Source organism: Aspergillus mulundensis (genome assembly GCF_003369625.1).
Source record: "Aspergillus mulundensis strain DSM 5745 chromosome Unknown scaffold_0, whole genome shotgun sequence".
In the NCBI taxonomy this organism is placed as follows: domain Eukaryota; kingdom Fungi; phylum Ascomycota; class Eurotiomycetes; order Eurotiales; family Aspergillaceae; genus Aspergillus; species Aspergillus mulundensis.
The window spans coordinates 3987576-4004760 of NW_020797888.1; the positions used below are offsets into that span (position 1 = coordinate 3987576).

Consider the following 17185-nt stretch of genomic DNA (forward strand, 5'->3'; position numbering starts at 1 on the left):
ACGAAGACGCCAGACCAGCACAAAGGAAACGGAAGGAAACGGTAGGGATGGAATCGCACGAGCGTGACGCCCGCAGGAGAAACTAAAGCCGGAGCAGACGAGGAGGCTGGGGATGGAGAGGAAGGGAAGCGACCAGGACGGGCGAGGCGAAGGAAGACGGCGGCCGGGCAGCGCGGCAGTCACGGGCCTCAGGCTCAGGCTCAGGCTCGGTCAGGCACAGCCAGCACTTCTAAGCTTCAGCAGTTCAGTCCCACTATTAATGCGATTAACGGGTCCATCGATCACGACCACGCTCACATTCCAGTCCAGACTCTGGAATGCGATGATTCAATCAATCGATTGATTCGATTCCAGCCTCCAGATCTACTCTACCAAGGTATCTACTCGCTCGCTAGCTTCTATTGATCCCTCCATCCTCTGTACCGAATGAATACCTAACAGACTGACATTGTCATTGGCAGCCTCACCGCGCCCAACTATGCTGAGCACCGACAAATCGCATTGATCCCGTGGAGCCGTTTAGGGACTCAGTATACAATGCAAGGGATCTGCACATCAACGCTCATCTTCAGCGTTCTTTGCTTTTGTGTCTCGAGTCCAGTCCGTGTCTCAATCCTCGAATCTATACTCCGCACTCTGTGCCTCATACCGCGGACCCGATCATCTAGTTTAGCGAGAACTGATCTCGCCACTCTACTCGTCTTAGTGTGTCATCCAACGCACGAGGAATGTACGGTGTACGGAGTACAGCCCCAAGTGCCGTGTGATCAATGATCACCCCGGTGCTCAAATTCGAATCCAAAGACTCGCTGCAGAAACATGCCAGGCTAGCACGCTCGGTGGGCTCGGCTTGCATTAGCTTACTACCGGCCTCAGTCCACGACACGGCCACGCCCACGAGCGGCGAGCCCACGTAGGCGAAGAGTCATACTGGGTCTGATCCTCCGATCAGGCACAGATGAGAACGGACGAAGAGGACAGATGTCTTCAAGAGCAGATGCCGTTCAGCCCGACCTGATGCTAATATGATCAGGCACTGTCTCATTCTACAGAGTATCTACTCCGTAGAGTCCGTACAAGTGCTCGTGCTCTGTCTGAATCGTGTCGGGCCAGTGCTGCGGAGTGGGGCCAACGCGGACGTCAAGCGGGGTAAGCGCGTTCCTACACGAAAAATCGCGCTTGCCCGCGTCAATAAAATACACGTAACCTTACCGTACCAGCACGCGACTTCCCGCCAAACCGGTGTGACGGTGTGACAGACACCCAAATGCAGATGAACGATGGAGCTTCAAGCTCTCCACTGCAGGAACCAAAAAGTTGATCAACTTGATCTTGGTTCTTGACCGCTACCTATTTATAGCATGAGCGTGTCTTACAGTCTTACTCGCCCGCAGTCGTTCATGATCACTTGACTTGGACTCGAAAGCCGTGCTAGACTACCGGGCTTTCAGTTGAATGTCGCTGTAATGGTACTAAACTGGCATTGATGCGCGATGCGTCAAAGTGTACAACTATACTCGACGGGGTACGTGAATTGTACAACTGTCCAATCTCCGAATTACAGGCTCTTGCCCCGTCTGCCCTGATCCAAGCCTAGAAGGCTATCCACTCGCGAGTCAGATGGATTCAACAAGTTGCCAACAACCTGCTACGTACCTCGTTGCCATAGGTACTTGCCAGCTATTATGGTTAACAACACTCCTACGCGTCTCACTCATGCCTCGAGTCTGCGCTGCCATTAGCCGAAGCCCCGGTTTGCCTGAATCCCGTGCCCAGCTCCAGTACGTGATGTTATGCAAGTCCAAATGGAGTCCAGGACTTCGGAAGCCGGACCGGAGACTCACTACATACAAGTCGCATTCTAAGCTGTTGAAAATGCAAGGTTAGACAAAGAACGCGTTCCCACGAGCCTCCTTCTATCAAAACAACCGTCCAGTTTAGAACCCCGCCTGTTTCACCCATACAGGTTACCCGGATCCAGATCCGAACCAGTCCATTCGGGTCGCACTGGAGATCCCATGCCTTGCAGATTGGGAAGCACTGCTTTACCTGGTCAGAGGCCGCCGAGTGTAGTCGGTGCCCGGTCCTTCAAAATTAGGTCACAACGATGCGATGGGATGTTGATATGACCAGGGCCGCAGACCCCTTGCAGGATCGCTGACTTACCGACACTGTGTCTAGGACGACGATGCGCCGCAGCCTTGTCGGAGAGAAGCAATAACAAGGTAATCGAATTGGCATGATATGGATACCTCATTCAGCGACAGCAGATTGAACTAGCACTCGGTGTCTCAGAGCCATGTCCTGTTCGTGCGGCCAGGCTCTGCACCTTCAAGACTCGATGTATAAGGAACCCATCGCTACCATGCTAGGTAACCCCAATCCAAATATTTATGCCTGATCTTACGATACAACTCACGGAAAAGGCTGCGTGAAAGGCTCCTCAGATGGCTGAAGCGATACCTCGTACTCCGTACTCCGCGAGTAATCAAGCCTCGTACAAGTCGAGTTAGGGCTTCCGCCACGAGTCCAAGCCCTAACTCGACCCTCCTAGGTCAATCTGCAATCCACCATCACCCAGCTTAATCCGACCTCTTAAGTCGCCAAGACACGAAATTTCGAATTGTCATCGTTAGCTAAACCGGCACTGACAATCCCAGCGTCTATCCCTTGTAGAAGTCCTAAGGTTGCCGTCCTTCCAAGCCCACGACACACACTTACCGACACGCCATACTGCCTATGTCTAGTAGTAGTATGTATGCAGCTAAGCGCGCGCTTTACAGGGATCGCGATCCTCAAGTTCCGCATAACCCTCCTCAACGACCGTATCTCGAAGGCCACTGTGGTCTGATATCTATCGTAAAGACACAGCCTCGTCCGTCCCAGGGCGCTACTCCTACCACCTACCAGTCTGACTCTTGGTTTCGAGATCCTGCGAATTGACTAATCACGTCTTTTACACCGTACAATCGCGACAGCGCTCGTCCGAACTCAATCAGGTAGTCGGGCGGATTACGGCCTTTGCGTCTATGCCAATCAGAGGAGGGCCTCGTAGCCCTACTTGCGCACTTGGTTTCATCTCTCAGGAATCTGATGAACGTGGCCAAAAGGAAGTCGGGGCACACTATATGTGCCTAGCAGCCCTATTCTTATACCTCCCTGAGCACATTCGAAAACAACCATAGGAGTCATTATCAGCCAACCCTAGGTAGCCAATCACGAACATGGGTGGTCCAACAGGATCTGGCTGGGTTCCAAAAACGCTGAGGATTGTCTTGACTCTATTGTTTCCAATACTTCTCGTCATCGCAATTCAGGAAATTTCGTGTCCCCAATGTTCCTGGCCGCAAGAAGCCTGGATTTGGGATCATCTGGGTGCTAGGTTTAGTTCCTGGCACCGACAAACTGAACAGGCATCATCTACCAATAAGTCTCCGGGTGTCTGGCTCGACGACAGCAGCAATAATGTGAGCCGAAATATACCGAGATGTACCCTCCCAACGACCCGGCACTCCATCACCACCGGCCTAACATCCTGCTATCCGTCCTCAGGCGGAATCTGGGTATCCGAGCTTGGTCCTTTGGAACTACAACACCTCAGTATCAACCGCTTCGACTCCTCAGAGCGATCGTGGAACACCGACGAAGAAGAGTCCTTCTGCCACCGGTTACGAGTGTTCGGGGGTGAATGGTACAATATCTCCGCGGACGAGATACCCATTCTACCAGACGAGAACGGAAAGATGCACTGCGCGCCGTTGGAGGACCTAGCTCCCGTGTTCGAGATTCGGCGGTACGTCGGCTTCCCTGAGACGGGGGGTGTGCTGGTTCTTGCGCCCGATGGGGAAGGCAGGTTTCCGGAGAACATGTCAATTGTGTTGAATGCGTTGAGTATGGAGGAGCGATGTATGGCGCTGAGGAGACAAGGCGCGGTCTTTTGTCCGGATTTCAAGGATTGCTCTGTTCTTGAGGATCTGCGGAGGGAACCGTGGGAGTGGGCGGGTGAGCGTGGGTTCCCCGGGTGGGGATCAAATGATCTTGAACCAGATTGGAGTTGGTGCGGGACCAATTGATTGTCTTTTGTATAGTATTTCATGCACTCGGATGGCGCTTTATCGCATATACAATAGTTTGCGACACTGCCTTTGGCAGAAGGCTGCGGTCCGCTCCATGCAGGACATGATTTGTAAAATGCTAGCCCTATATTCATGTTTCTTCTCAATGATTCACAATCCTAGCCTGTTTCAAAACCAACGTTTCTTTCAATTGATATGCCTGTAAAGTCCCATTCAAGCATATTATCATGGTGACCAAGGTCTGACAGCCAGTACGGCGGTTCAGGAAGCCCTTCGAGAGTATTTGAATAGGGAAAACAGAAATCTGCACTGTTACTAATCACATTTGGTCTAGGTTCCTCATTCAATATGCTTCAGCGATGCTGCCGCGGTCTCGCTTCCCTTGGCAAGCTCTCGAAGCACACTGATACCCTCCATTATTGTTTTTCTGGTTAGAGAGTCTGGTGCCTCAATCTTTGCTCCCAGAAGGAGAACGTGCAGTGCGCCGCTGCAGTAGAGCGGGTCCAGGCATGAGTACGAGCAGAGGAGCTTCCGTCGTCTAAGAGCTTGGAAGAGGGATATAGTAGAGGATGCTGCAACCAGGCAGTCCTTTGCTGCGCTTTGGAGGAATGAGGTGTGCATCGTTGTTGGCGTTGTTTGACGTTTTGAGCGTCTTGATGTGCTGCACAAGGATGCCATGTGGGTAAGTGCTGTTCTGCTGAGGAGCATTACGGCATGTTCATATGTCAGATGGAGGTGTATAACTCCCCTTGTTGATGATGATGATAAAAGCAGCTTTGTAGGTAAGGTCTTTCGCCAATCTTCTAACTCGGTAATAAGGGCTTTGAAGACTTGGACGTCGATAACCCGGCCATGGCTCGCGAGGACCTTGCCGGGGTACATTGTCTCGAGAATCCGACCTTCAATTTGTAGAATTTTAACAATCGCGATTTGGCCATTTATCACGGTGCTAGTATACTCAGGAACCTGCAATTCAGGAAGATCAACCGGGAATGGCGTGTCAATCTCGTCGTCTTCAATCATAATCGGCCGTCCGAGCTGGAACGTAAAGAGGCGCTCAAGAGCATATACACTCCACCAAAGCCGGTTACGAAGCTCATGCACTCGCGGATGTAGGCTGTTTGTTCTATTATGCCGGTGCATTCCCATGTTTATTGCCATCCGCATTGCAACCCCGAGGAGATTATATGCTGCGTCGTGGGCGGTTGTAGTCATCAGGAACGCGCCTTGAAGCAAACATGCCTGCACGCTGGTCATGGAACATGAGGAAACCACGTCAGCTAGGAGACGCTTGGATATTTGGTAAAATGGCCAGCCAGGGTTTCTTTCTGGTTTTGGCACGACCTCGGAGCCTGAAGGAGGTATCTTGCTGCTACATTTAGAGCTCTCGCTCTCGTCGCTTTGTCCTTGCTCCAGATCTGCGTACTGAGCGCCGATGGCTAGCACCATGAACAGAATGCACGGGAAGTCTGAAGAGGACCGGCATCGTCCAGTTGTTGGATTTGGGTCGAACTCCTGGTTACCATCTATGAAGGCCGCCAGCTTTCTGCTAAATATTACCGGATGGATGATGAAGTAGTTGGACTGAGAGTATCGAAAGAAAGACGCAGCCAGAAAATCGATAACTGGTTGTGGCGGCAACGCAGCGAGGAGGCTCATCCGCCCATTGAACATGGTCTGACTCGGGGTATCAGTGATGAAGTGCTTATAGGCAGTTTTCTTCTCCTTCTCGCTCGGTAGGTGCGACTTCTCACCAGCGACGGTCTCCCTGACGCTGTCGAAGAAAGCCCAGGCAGAGCAGGAGGCGTCAAAGACTTGTAGAAGTAAGCTTGATATAGAGATAGTAGGTGCGGGAGGTTTTTACATGTCTTTCCCTGATCGTGAACATAGGTATGCGTCGTCGAAAGATCTTCCACATTGATCACTGTCCCATCTTCATGCTCTTGCTGAGCCATGCCATTCTGTCTGCCGATGGTCCCGACATATCTCCTCAGTTCATCCAAGTCTTCGGGGACAAGGATATGGTGTTCACGGAGGATTGTCCGTAAGAGGAGCTCTGCTTCAAAAGGCGAAGTCGACCCGGGCTCCGGCAGGGACGATGTGTTTTCAGACATCTTTGGCAAGGGTCACAGCCATCGCATTTTAGCTTGTTGGACCGGCAGGGGTCGCATCTATAGCTGCATTAGCTCCATCGTCCGTTGATCCGGTTCAGCCTGAGTGGTTTCAGACGCTTTTCTGACACGCTTTCGCTGGTCATTCGGCACAATGGGCCTTCTGCGACGACATCTTGAGGGGCTAGGAGTGGTTCGGTCCATTATCGGGGTTCTGAGTTGCAACACGGGGAGTGAAAGGAAAGTGGAGAGCGGGGAGGGGTTGGGGTTGGGGTTGGAGTTGGAGTACCTAGATGTGCCTGCCTCGCTGCGCCATCAGGTGATCTGCTACTGGCTGTGGCATCTTAACGCTTAATGAGGGTCAATTGCTTCAATTTGCTACCATGGGCGTGGTTCAATCGTGACCGGCAAGCTAACTAATGAACTAAAAGCAACATGTCCTTCTTTCACGACCGCCAGGACGGTATCCGGGCTATCGAAAACCGTAATGTCTTCCAACGGGTTATGGTCGAGGATCACCATGTCTGCCAAAAAGCCCTCCTTTATCTGACCCAGCTCGTGCTCCCGTCCTATCATCTTTGCACAGGTCACAGTGGCACTCTGTAATATTGACAATGCTGACAATATCTGGGATCGAATGGCAAACTCCCTCCGCTGGAATTGATGCATGCCCGCGATCAAATCTGACCCGAAGCAGACCTGTACTCCAACCTCAGATGCGACCTTCAACGCCTCCAACCCTGATCCCATGACTGCCTGGTTCTTGGCCTGGCACGCCTCATTCAGGAAACGATCGTAAGGAGGTGTGGCCAGTGCTTCGTGAGTTGCCAAGGTTGGAGTCAGCCAGATACCCTTTTCAACCATGAGCTGCGCGGTTTCCCGGTCGAGGAAGTTCCCGTGTTCAATGCCTTTTACACCATGGGCGATCATATGTCTCATGGCGCGGACCGTGTAAGCATGTGCCGTCACATACGTGTCGAAGCTTGCCGCCGTGGCGGTGATAGCCTCTAGCTCTGCTGGAAGAAATTGGGGATGGGCCAGGTTGCTAAGGCGACTCGCGATGCCTCCTCCTCCCATGATCTTGATGAAGTCAGCGCCTTTGCGGATCTCGTCTCGAACCGCTACCGTACACTCGGTTGGACCGTCGCAAAGACGCCCAATACCGGATCGGTGGCCAGCGCAGCATTTGAGTGTAGGGTCCTCATCAGAGAAAGAGGCGCGCTGATCGCCGTGGCCGCCAGTTTGCGAAAGGGCATGTCCAGCAATGATCAGTCGTGGTCCGACGACCAGCCATTCCTCGATTGCCTCTTTAAGCGCTCCGTCAGCTCCTCCGCAGTCCCGAGCCGTGGTGAACCCTCTTCGTAACATCTCCCGGGCCAAGAAGATGGTGCGGTAGTTGTTTGTAGCGGCGGGTATGTTTTTGTATGTGCTCTTGAGGTCGGCTTCTCCGGGCGTGGCCGTGATGTGTACATGACCGTCTATGAGTCCCGGGCATATGTACTTGCCCTGTAGGTCAACGATCAATGTGTCCTCTTCTGTCGATGATATCGAGTTCGGGGAGCCAATAAACATGCTGGTGATACGCCCGTTGCGAGCAGTGACAGTAGCGCTCTCAATGACCTTCCCTTCCACGGGATCAATGACTTTGGCGTTAACCAAGCACATTGGTCGGTGTTGAGGTAGCAGCCATGGCTTATCTCCAACGACACCGTCAGTCCGACTCGTCGCCGGGTGGTTGATTGCAGCCTTGGTGATGCAAGTCATGGTACTCTGATTTAGTCAAGGTGATGCAAGGAAAACACAACGATAAGTTGACCTCTATTTATCCTTTGCGAGATAGTCGGGTGCAGGACCCGAATTATTGTGGCTATCTTGTCGACATGGTGTCGGGTCCGGTGCCGAAGCGCTATCATGTCATCGAGCCGAACGCCTTTTCGATAACCATCCTCTCTGTCACCAGTATAAATGGATTGCCCGGATACTCACCAGCTCACACCATCGGCTCGCACCAATTTCAATCAGTCATGGCGGACAAGGTCGAAAAAGCGGAACTCGATGTCCAAGTGGGCCAAGTGCACTATACACCAGAGGAGGAGCAACGTGTCCTGCGAAAGATAGATCGCACTCTTCTTCCTCTACTCTGCCTTGTTGATTTTTTTCAATGTGAGTCCACAGTCATTTTTAGAGGCGCCATGGCTGATCAGGAAGACCTCGACAAGCAGGCAATCGGATATGCGGCGGTCTTCGATTTGAAGGACGACCTTAACATGACTAGCGGACAGTACTCGTGGTCGGTCAGCTCGTTTTACTTTGGCCAATTGCTTGCCCAATATGTCTTCATCTACTTGATGAGTCGCTTCCCTGTCACTCGGTTTGTGGGCTGCATTGTGTAAGTTGCATGACACAGCGACTCAAGGGGACCTCTAACGTGGGACTTTAGGGTAATTTGGGGCGTATGTGCTGCATGCCTGGCTGCTCCAAATGGCTTCGCGGGTTTCACAGCTGTTCGTCTATTGCTGGGCTTCTTTGAGGCTGCAATTCAGCCCGCTTTCGTTATCATCGTAAGCAGCTGGTACAAGAAGGACGAACATTCCATACGACTGGCGTAAGTGTCTCACCTAGCCTCCGACGATCACTACTGAGACGCTATGAACAGAGCGTGGATTTCCTGCAACGGGCTGTCCCAGATACTCGGCGCGCTGCTCATGTACGGTATCGGGTTGTCCAAGGATACTGCGATCGCCACCTGGAGGATCATGTTTCTTGTATGCGGTGGAGGTACGCTTCTAGCCGGCATCGTGTGGTTCGTTCTAGCCCCTCTGGGTCCCGACAGTGCCTGGTTTCTCGACGAGCATGAGCGAACTATTGCCGTAGCCCGATTATCCTCGGAGCGGCTCTCGCAAGACCGTCAAAGTTTCAGCAAAGCCCAGATATGGGATATCATCACCGACTTCCGCGCGTGGATGCTCATTCTCGGTGGCTTTTTCAACACTTTGGCATCTCCAGTCATCAAGGTAGGTGACTCCTTTCTTTCCAGACCATTCACCAACTAACTGTGACGGAAATAGTTCGCGACGTTGGTCATCAACGGGTTTGGCTGGTCCAAGCTCAACACCATGCTCGTCAGTCTGCCTGCAGGTGCCATCCAGATTTTGTTCATCTGGATTGTCGTCGTCGGTATCCGCGTCACGTCCTTTCCACGTTACTGGTGGGGTGTTCTAGCATGCATCCCGTCGCTCGTCGGAAATATCGGTGTCGCTACGCTACCCTCGTCCTCTCACTGGGGTATTGTCGTCTGCACCTGGCTAGCCACGATTTTGACTCCAACGCAAGTAATTTTCCTGAGCTTGATCGCCTCAAATATCAAGGGAAACACCAAGAAGGCGGCGGCCAGCAACGGCTATTTTATCCTTTACGCAGCAGCCTGCATTGCAGGTCCCCAGCTATGGACCAAGCCGCCTCGCTATACGGATGGAGTCATCACGGACATTGTATCGTTGGGCTGCGCTATCGCGTCGTTCATTTCCTTTGGCCTAGCAGCAGGTTATGAGAACCGTCGCCGAGACCGCCTCAGCTCCGTAGCATCGGATGATAGCACTGCCGACTGTGACCTTACTGATAGGCAGGATTTGGCCTTTCGGTATACCCTGTAGACTGTAGTGGGCCGTGTTAAGTTGTTGTTCATTGTTGATGCCGATTAGAAGACTGGGCTTCCTGATTCGTTAGCTATTCCGTTCGCTCTCGAGACAAGCATTGAAACCACATACCTCGCTAGAACTAGTATCTGTATTGAGTCATGAAACAAGGATTTGTAAAAGGAGCAAGGGCAGTGGCCGTTGTACAGATCGCGTGATGCCAAGACACCCAACGCGGAGGCGGGGAAGCTCCGAGGACAAAGAGGACTCCGACTCGAGCAACGCCACTCTCTTTGTCCTCGCAATCACTCGAACTCTCTTTTGTCATTCTTATATCTTACTCGTCAGCGCTGTCCAGATAATCGTCTCATCTGCAGGATAGCCGCTGTTCTTCTCCCACGTAGCCTCAGATCACCCACCTTCCTTATCTATCCTCTCACCATGGGCGACTCAGGTGCAGGTGTACATCTGTCTACCGCACCACTCCCGAGGGATCTTCCCTCGTCTCCTGCAGATGCGGAGGAGATCTCGGTACTTGTAACAGGCTTCGGCGTGAGTCTATGTTTCTCTTCACTTGAATTGATGGCGTCAATCCGGGATGGCTGACCCTCCCTAGCCATTCAAGTCCAACGTGGTCAATGCGTCTTATCTGATAGCGTCGGCCCTTCCACCGTCCTTGTCCTTACCTATAGACACATTTGACGGGACACCTGCCACCCGCCGAGTCGCAATCCATGTCCATCCGTCTCCCATCTCCGTCGCGTACTCCGCGGTCCAGACAATAATCCCCATCATAATGGAAGAGTATGTCAAGACTCATGGCCGGCATCCTGACATAGTCATCCACATGGGCATCGCCGCGACTCGGAATTACTACTCAATAGAGTCGAAGGCGCATCGCGACGCATACAACATGCCTGATAACCACGGGCGGGCGGGGTACGAGGATGGCGAGAAGATATGGAAAGAGAAGAGCCTTCCGCACGTCCTGAAGGCAGGGCGCAGCGATCCCACGAAAGATCGAATTGTGAAGCTAGATCTCACATTGCCGCGGACAAACCTGAACCCTCATCCGCCGGACGAGGAATTCTTGAAGGCATGGCAGGCGCTCGGTCCGCCAGGTGCAGACATTCGAATCTCAGAAGACGCGGGCCGGTATCTGTGTGAATTTATATTCTACACCAGTCTATCCTTGGCTTTCCACGAAGGCCGAGACAGGAACGTTGCGTTTTTCCATGTGCCTTCGTCATGCCGGGATGCGGACGTTGAGACCGGGAAGCAAGTAGCAATTGCGCTCATCAAGGCTCTGGTTGATCGTTGGGTTGAGAAGGTATAGCCAGCACGTTGGTCTTATAATTGCTTGGTTCTTCAGCGAAGCGCATGATTGCTCTGGTCAGCTGTGGCGTTTGGATTTCCGCATATAACGACTTTGTCAACCCAATAGCGACCTTTTATATAAACATCTCGAGGGTGACACTCGACCTCTTGACTCGTAGAGAAGTGTTCTATAGTTCTTAGTCTTGTTCTTGTCGATCATCTCCTTTTAGAGCGGCAAATCCTCTCCACCGCGGAATTTTTCCCTCCGCAGAGGATTTACTAATTTAGTCCCCGCACGCATCCACCATCGAATTAACCAAAGATTGAGAGGCTGAGTTGCTATCTGCTCTCTCAACAACTCCCACTCATGAACCACCCCTATATATAAACCACCCAGCACCGCGAAAATGACGCCATTCCTTGCCGGGGGCCTCCTCCTCCTCATCGCCTTCCTCCTCACGCGCCTCTTCAACTCCAAATCCAAGCGCACCTCCAACGCCATCTCCGCGGCCAACGCAAACCCCAGCGAAATCATCTCCCTCCGCGTCTACCCCATCAAGTCCTGCCGCGGGTTCGAAACAACCTCCACAAAGCAATGCATGACAGGCCTCGACCTCGACCGCCGCTGGATGCTAGTCGACGAGAAAACCCACGTCTTCCTGACAATCCGGCAGATTCCCGAGATGACGCTTATCAACACGGGGCTTAGCCAGGATGGGGAGTCCCTGGTTCTTTCTGTGTCAGGGTCCGAGAGTATCGCGATCCCAGCGCATCCCTCGGAATCCTGGTTAAAGGCGCACACGACCCTAGCGGACGATATCAAGATTTGGGATACGACGACAGACGGATACGTGTATAACCCCGACGTTGGCGTCAACGCGCTCTTCTCGAAGTTCCTGAACCGCCCGGTTGCCTTGGTCTACAAGGGTCCCACGCCGCGTGTTCTGAAAGGAAACGGAGACCCACGGGTCCTAGGACGCGTGCAAGACACGAATTTCCCGGACGTCCTGCCCGTGCTTATTGCATCGCAGGCGTCGATCGAGGAGCTAAATAGTCGGCTCAGAGCCCAGGGCCACGAGGAAATCAGCATTGAGCGGTTCCGGCCGAACATCATTATCCGGGGCCACAAGGGCGGCGCGTGGGTTGAGGATTCGTGGAAGACGGTGCGGATTGGCGCGGAGCCTCCTTCTGAAGAGAGTCTTGAGAAGGGGCATGGGAAGGAAGGTCTGACGTATGATATTGTGGCGAGGTGTGGGCGGTGCCAGGTTCCTAATGTTGATCCTGTGACTGCGGAGAAGCATAAGACGCAGCCGTGGGATACGATGATGAGTTATCGGCGCGTTGATGCGGGGTTGAAGTATAAGCCTTGCTTTGGGATGTTGGGGGTGCCCAGGGCCGAGGGGGAGATTAGGGTTGGGATGCGGTTTGAGGTTTTGGAGGAGACGAGCGAGCATTTTTATATCAAGGGTTTTTAGTTGAGGTTATGGTTTAGGGCAGTTTGCATGATATACCATATGGACATGCATCATACAATCTATATATTCTTTCTTTTTGTGGTAGGCTTTATACGCCAGTCAATGAGAATTTAGATTCTATTAAAGATTTCATGTCATGAGATACTAGTGCTATATCTACAATTTTCATGTACAGTGCGCTCTCCCATCAATACAGCTAATTCTTCATCGCCCTTCCAGCCGAAACACACCAGTTGTTCCAGTCCGTGAAGAACGAGGGCTGCACATGACACTTCGAGCTAAGCAGCTGGGCCTTCCTTGTCTCGGCATAGACATCCACAACCCCGTTGACGGCGTTCTTGTCATGCGCCGTCAGAACCTTCACAACCAGAAGACTGGCCTGGCTGCAGCCAGACGCATGCGCCGGTGGCCCGCTGTGCATCGCCTCGGCGTGAATTGCCTTCAGGAGTTCCCACACAGCCTCAACATCATCAGACTCTAAAGCCGGAAGCGAAGCGCCCTTGCAGAGTTTCGTGTATTCACGCAGCACCGAGTTCGCCTTGTTGCTGATCTGCTTGACCGATGAGCGACGCGTGAGGCGGAGAAGAGGCAGGATAAGATCGAGCGCGAGAAGCGAGGAATGACATTGCTTGTTCTTGACGTAGATCTCAAGGAGGTCGAGGACGCGGTTCTTGAAGTTAACCATCGTCTCCTTGGCGTCCTTCTTGTCGTTCTTTTTGCTAAGGGCGTCGCGGCGGGCTTTGAAGACTTTGACCAGCGCGGTGTCAATCTCTTCCATCTCGTCGTCGCCCATGTCTTCGTCGGATTCGGATTCCTCTTCTTTCAGGTCTTGGTCGGCGCGGTGAGTGCCGAGGGCTTCGGCGAGTTTTGCTTCGAAAGCAGCAATCTCGGCAGCGTCTTCGTCGTTTCCGTCGTCTCCTTCTGCTTCTTCGTCTGAGGGTGATGAGGCATCATCGTCGTCGTCTTCGGGCTCAACGACTTCAACGTCGCTGTCCATCTCGTCAACGTCCATCATATCTTCGTCTTCGCCGTCTTCGTCTTCCTCGGCGTCCTCTTCATCGTCTTGCTGGTCGAACATCTCCTGTTGACCTGCGAGGCTTTCTTTGGCTTCCAAGATCTAGACACACGCTGTTAGTTCAAAGTTGTTAAACGGTGGGAAAGTGTGCTGTACCGAAGTCAGTGACTCCAGACCAGTGGCTGTGACATTGGGAGCAAACGCAGTAAAGACTTGCTCGCTCATACGACGGAAAAGTTGAGATGGCTTCGAAGCAAAACTCAGAAGGATCTCAACGAGGGCATCTGAAGCTTCCGAGGTCTCTTCGTCCTTCTTGGACTTCTTGTCCGCGAAGATCTTGTTGTAGCAGAAGTCCAGTTCACCCAGCATAGACACGGCATCTGCGTCACCATTGTAGACTTGCAGGACTGTCATAGAGTAGAGGAGCTTGAAGGCGTCAACGCCGGCTGCGCTTTCCTTCTTGTCCTATAGATCGTCAGTACAAACTCTTTATTTATCCTTGAGAGTACCCACCATGCTCGACAGTTTCTTCAGCGCCTTGAATGCACCTTTCACTGCATCCTTGATAGTATCGTCCATGCTAATAATGAACTTGCCATACTCTTCCGATTTGACCGCATCCCGGATCTTACGCACAACTGCATACGGAAGTGTAGCGGCATGCTTCTGTGCAGCAATGATGCTGTTCAGAGACGAGTTGATCCTGCTCCGGAACAGCTCCTGGGTCTGCTGCGTGAACGGTGGCTGAGCACCGTTTTTGCCCTCTTCGCTCGTGAAGTATGCAAAACGAGCGAATATGAAGAGAACCTTTTCAAGCGCAGCCTCAGATGCCTCATCCGCTGCATCGCTAGCGGACACTCGGGCCCGAACCATCGACAACAGCAGACCCGCAAGAACCTGACGGCTTGACGCAGCGGCCTTGCTGTCTTCCGTCCCAGGGGATGCAACGAGTTTCTCAAACAAAGGCAGGATGGTGTTCAAGGCTTCCAGGTTAGCCTCGGACACGATCTTCTCCACCGTCTTTGTCTTTGTGATGTGGTCAAAGTTCACAGAGCCTGCGGAGCCCATAAGTCCCTTGACAGACGCTGCGGCAAACTCGGGCTCCTTAGCTACACGGGCCTGGATGGCCTTGGCAGCCTTGACTGCCATCCGGTGCAGGTAGCGGTCCTTAACAGCCAGCTGGTTTGTAAGACATCTAACCAGGTTCTTTGTGAAGACCTTAGATGCCAATTGCAGGCTGTGCTCGTTGATCACTTTGGCAAACAGGAGGAAGCCCCAGTACTTCCGTTCTTCTGAGGATGCAGAGGCAAATAGACCATCTGAAACTTATTAGATCGGGCCAATCAACTTGCTAGGGGTAACTCACTGTCAACCACTTCTGTCCAGAAATCGGCAAAGCTGAGACGGGACTTTGATTCCTTCGTGCCATTCAAGCTCAGTAGTGCAGCATCCCAGGCAAAGTGAAGCTTCGAGTTCCACACGCCGGAAGACTTTGCGCCTTTCTCTCCTTCCTCACTCTCGCCAGAAGACTCCTTCATCGCCTTTGCAAGCTGGCTCCGCTCCTTCGAGTCTAGCGGGTCGTCATGTTTCCACACTTTACTCGGGAAGCTGATACCAGGAAAGAGATCCTTAGCAGCCAGCCAAATTGCAACACCCTCCGGTGTTCGCGCCAAGTCGTTCGCGCAGAGGGCCTCGAGAGCAACTTGCACGAGTTTACCGTCGGCCTTCTGAGACGCAAGATCATGGATAGAGCGGTACACAATCCAACCGCACTCCTCCCGAATCCAAGGCTTCTTCTTAGCCAGGTCGAAGACCAGCCCCAGGACCTTCGTCCACTCAGGAATCAGAGCCTTAGGGCTAAACAGGACACCAGATTTAATAATCGCCTCTGCACCGAAAAGGCGACCAAAATGGTGATCTCTTGCTTCCTGCACCAAAGTCAACAAACAGCCCTCGCCAACAGTCCGTAAAAGAAAAGGCACAAGCTACTCACCTGCCCCGACTCGCCCCCGCTAGCATTCGAAATATTCTCCCAAGTCCCCAACACCCCCTGCACACTCAGCCCACTCGAGCGCCCCGCAGCAAAGACCTGCGAAAGCACCTCAGTCAAAGCAATCGAGAACCCAATCCGCGCCGCCTTGCGACTACTACAAAGCCCACGGAACAGTCTCTGCAGCGCCTTCTGAATCTCCTCATCTGTGGGGTTCTTGTCCGGCGTGAACTGCGAGACGAGCGCCTGCGCCGCCTTGAGTCTAACCTCGTCATTTTCGCTCGCGAGGTCTTCGTAGATCTCTACCAGCTTGGTGTTGACATTGACGGGCTCGCGGCGCCGCTTTTTGGAGCCGGCGTGGTGCGGCGCCATATTTGACTATTATGGAAGAAAAATCCGGGTTTCCTCCTTTATTATCTGGAAATTTCAAAGACCCCGAGTTTGGGGAAAGGGTTGCTGTTGGCTTGACGAAGCTCGGGTTTGAGACTGCGCTGCGGCGAAAATTTATGAAGATCGGCCGAGAACGGCTTAGCGTTATCAGATTGTGGCCTTAAGGCATCAAGATCCTTGCTATAGAGCTATGTTTTTAGACTCTGTGCAGTGAGCTGCTTTGTTCGATCAAAGGAATATCTGGCATCTATACTAGCTAGCTCAGGGAATTATTTTCGGCGCCTTCATCTTGTAGGTGCTGTCTCGGTGGACGTGGGTGATACTATCACTGTGGCAAATATATAAAGTGCTCAAGTTTATCACGGAGAGCATCAACTTAATTCTAACAGAGACCTAAATGAACGAAACTACTTTTCAAAGAAGCTACTACTAGATAAAGTACTACTGTATCAAGACTAGCTACACCAACTGCTGTTGCTCCAGGACTATAGCGATCCATTGCGAGACATAGTTTCGACCGTCAATTACCTTATCGTGTAATTGACGTGTTAGAAGATTATTAGAGACTATCTTCGAGTGCTCTACGCTGTGACGTGCCTAGAAGCTCTAGGGTATAAGAATCATCAGAACGCTAGCCATTGCCACTTCATCGGTGCGTTCGAGCACCGAATTGACACATACCGACACAGAAACACCGCTTCGATGTCGTGAACCAAGCACCGGCAAGACCTCGGCCGTAGTAGCATGCCATTTTACATGTATGTTAGTACGGTGCAGACGCCAAAATCGTTAGCTTGTAATCTGGAGGCTCAGTGTAGACTCTACCGAAGCCCTGCGAGTCCTTGCTAAGCGTCGCATCCGTGATATCCCCATGAGCTGGCAATTGAAACGTTGGCATACGGAATGCAATTCAGGGAACGCGGCAAGCCTTAGGTAATGGAGCTGTCAAGTGAGACTGCTTGTCTCGGCAATCTGGCTGATCACAGAAGTCAGCACGCTGCCCAAGATGAAGCGGAAGTCATCTTGTTGGGTTAGTATGGTGGCTATTGCCGCTCAATGATATAGTACTGCATGACATTTGGAATCCCGGGAAACGCTCCCCTCATGCGCTTGCAAGGCAAAGCCAAGCGAGTGCTACTTGATCAATCCGCGGAGCTGCTCCATGCAGCATGTAGT

General features: G+C 52.4%; 7 protein-coding genes across 7 annotated transcripts; 4 read left to right on the forward strand and 3 right to left on the reverse strand.

The window, feature by feature from the left end:
- Nucleotides 1-3224: 3224 nt before the first annotated feature.
- On the forward strand, nt 3225-4073 carry DSM5745_01048 (uncharacterized protein; the record flags this gene model as incomplete). Its single annotated transcript, XM_026743064.1, has 1 exon — nt 3225-4073. One exon carries the CDS (start codon nt 3225-3227, stop codon nt 4071-4073), a length of 849 nt encoding a protein of 282 aa, XP_026608909.1.
- A 342-nt stretch (nt 4074-4415) lies between these two features.
- Nucleotides 4416-6190, reverse strand: DSM5745_01049 (fungal specific transcription factor domain-containing protein; the record flags this gene model as incomplete). The annotated part of the gene is made up of 2 exons (XM_026743065.1): nt 4416-5890; nt 5941-6190. The coding sequence occupies 2 exons, from the start codon at nt 6188-6190 to the stop codon at nt 4416-4418; spliced, it is 1725 nt and encodes a 574-aa protein (XP_026608910.1).
- Nucleotides 6191-6531: 341 nt separating this feature from the next.
- DSM5745_01050 (uncharacterized protein) lies at nt 6532-7951 on the reverse strand (the record flags this gene model as incomplete). The annotated part of the gene is made up of 2 exons (XM_026743066.1): nt 6532-6537; nt 6605-7951. The coding sequence occupies 2 exons, from the start codon at nt 7949-7951 to the stop codon at nt 6532-6534; spliced, it is 1353 nt and encodes a 450-aa protein (XP_026608911.1).
- Nucleotides 7952-8211: 260 nt separating this feature from the next.
- Nucleotides 8212-9840, forward strand: DSM5745_01051 (uncharacterized protein; the record flags this gene model as incomplete). The annotated part of the gene is made up of 4 exons (XM_026743067.1): nt 8212-8576; nt 8628-8792; nt 8844-9201; nt 9256-9840. The coding sequence occupies 4 exons, from the start codon at nt 8212-8214 to the stop codon at nt 9838-9840; spliced, it is 1473 nt and encodes a 490-aa protein (XP_026608912.1).
- A 423-nt stretch (nt 9841-10263) lies between these two features.
- On the forward strand, nt 10264-11158 carry DSM5745_01052 (putative pyroglutamyl peptidase type I; the record flags this gene model as incomplete). The annotated part of the gene is made up of 2 exons (XM_026743068.1): nt 10264-10374; nt 10439-11158. 2 exons carry the CDS (start codon nt 10264-10266, stop codon nt 11156-11158), a joined length of 831 nt encoding a protein of 276 aa, XP_026608913.1.
- Nucleotides 11159-11546: 388 nt separating this feature from the next.
- On the forward strand, nt 11547-12614 carry DSM5745_01053 (MOSC domain-containing protein; the record flags this gene model as incomplete). The annotated part of the gene is made up of 1 exon (XM_026743069.1): nt 11547-12614. The coding sequence occupies one exon, from the start codon at nt 11547-11549 to the stop codon at nt 12612-12614; it is 1068 nt and encodes a 355-aa protein (XP_026608914.1).
- A 196-nt stretch (nt 12615-12810) lies between these two features.
- On the reverse strand, nt 12811-15991 carry DSM5745_01054 (DNA-directed DNA polymerase POL5; the record flags this gene model as incomplete). The annotated part of the gene is made up of 5 exons (XM_026743070.1): nt 12811-13731; nt 13786-14094; nt 14143-14948; nt 14996-15557; nt 15623-15991. The coding sequence occupies 5 exons, from the start codon at nt 15989-15991 to the stop codon at nt 12811-12813; spliced, it is 2967 nt and encodes a 988-aa protein (XP_026608915.1).
- Nucleotides 15992-17185: the final 1194 nt, after the last annotated feature.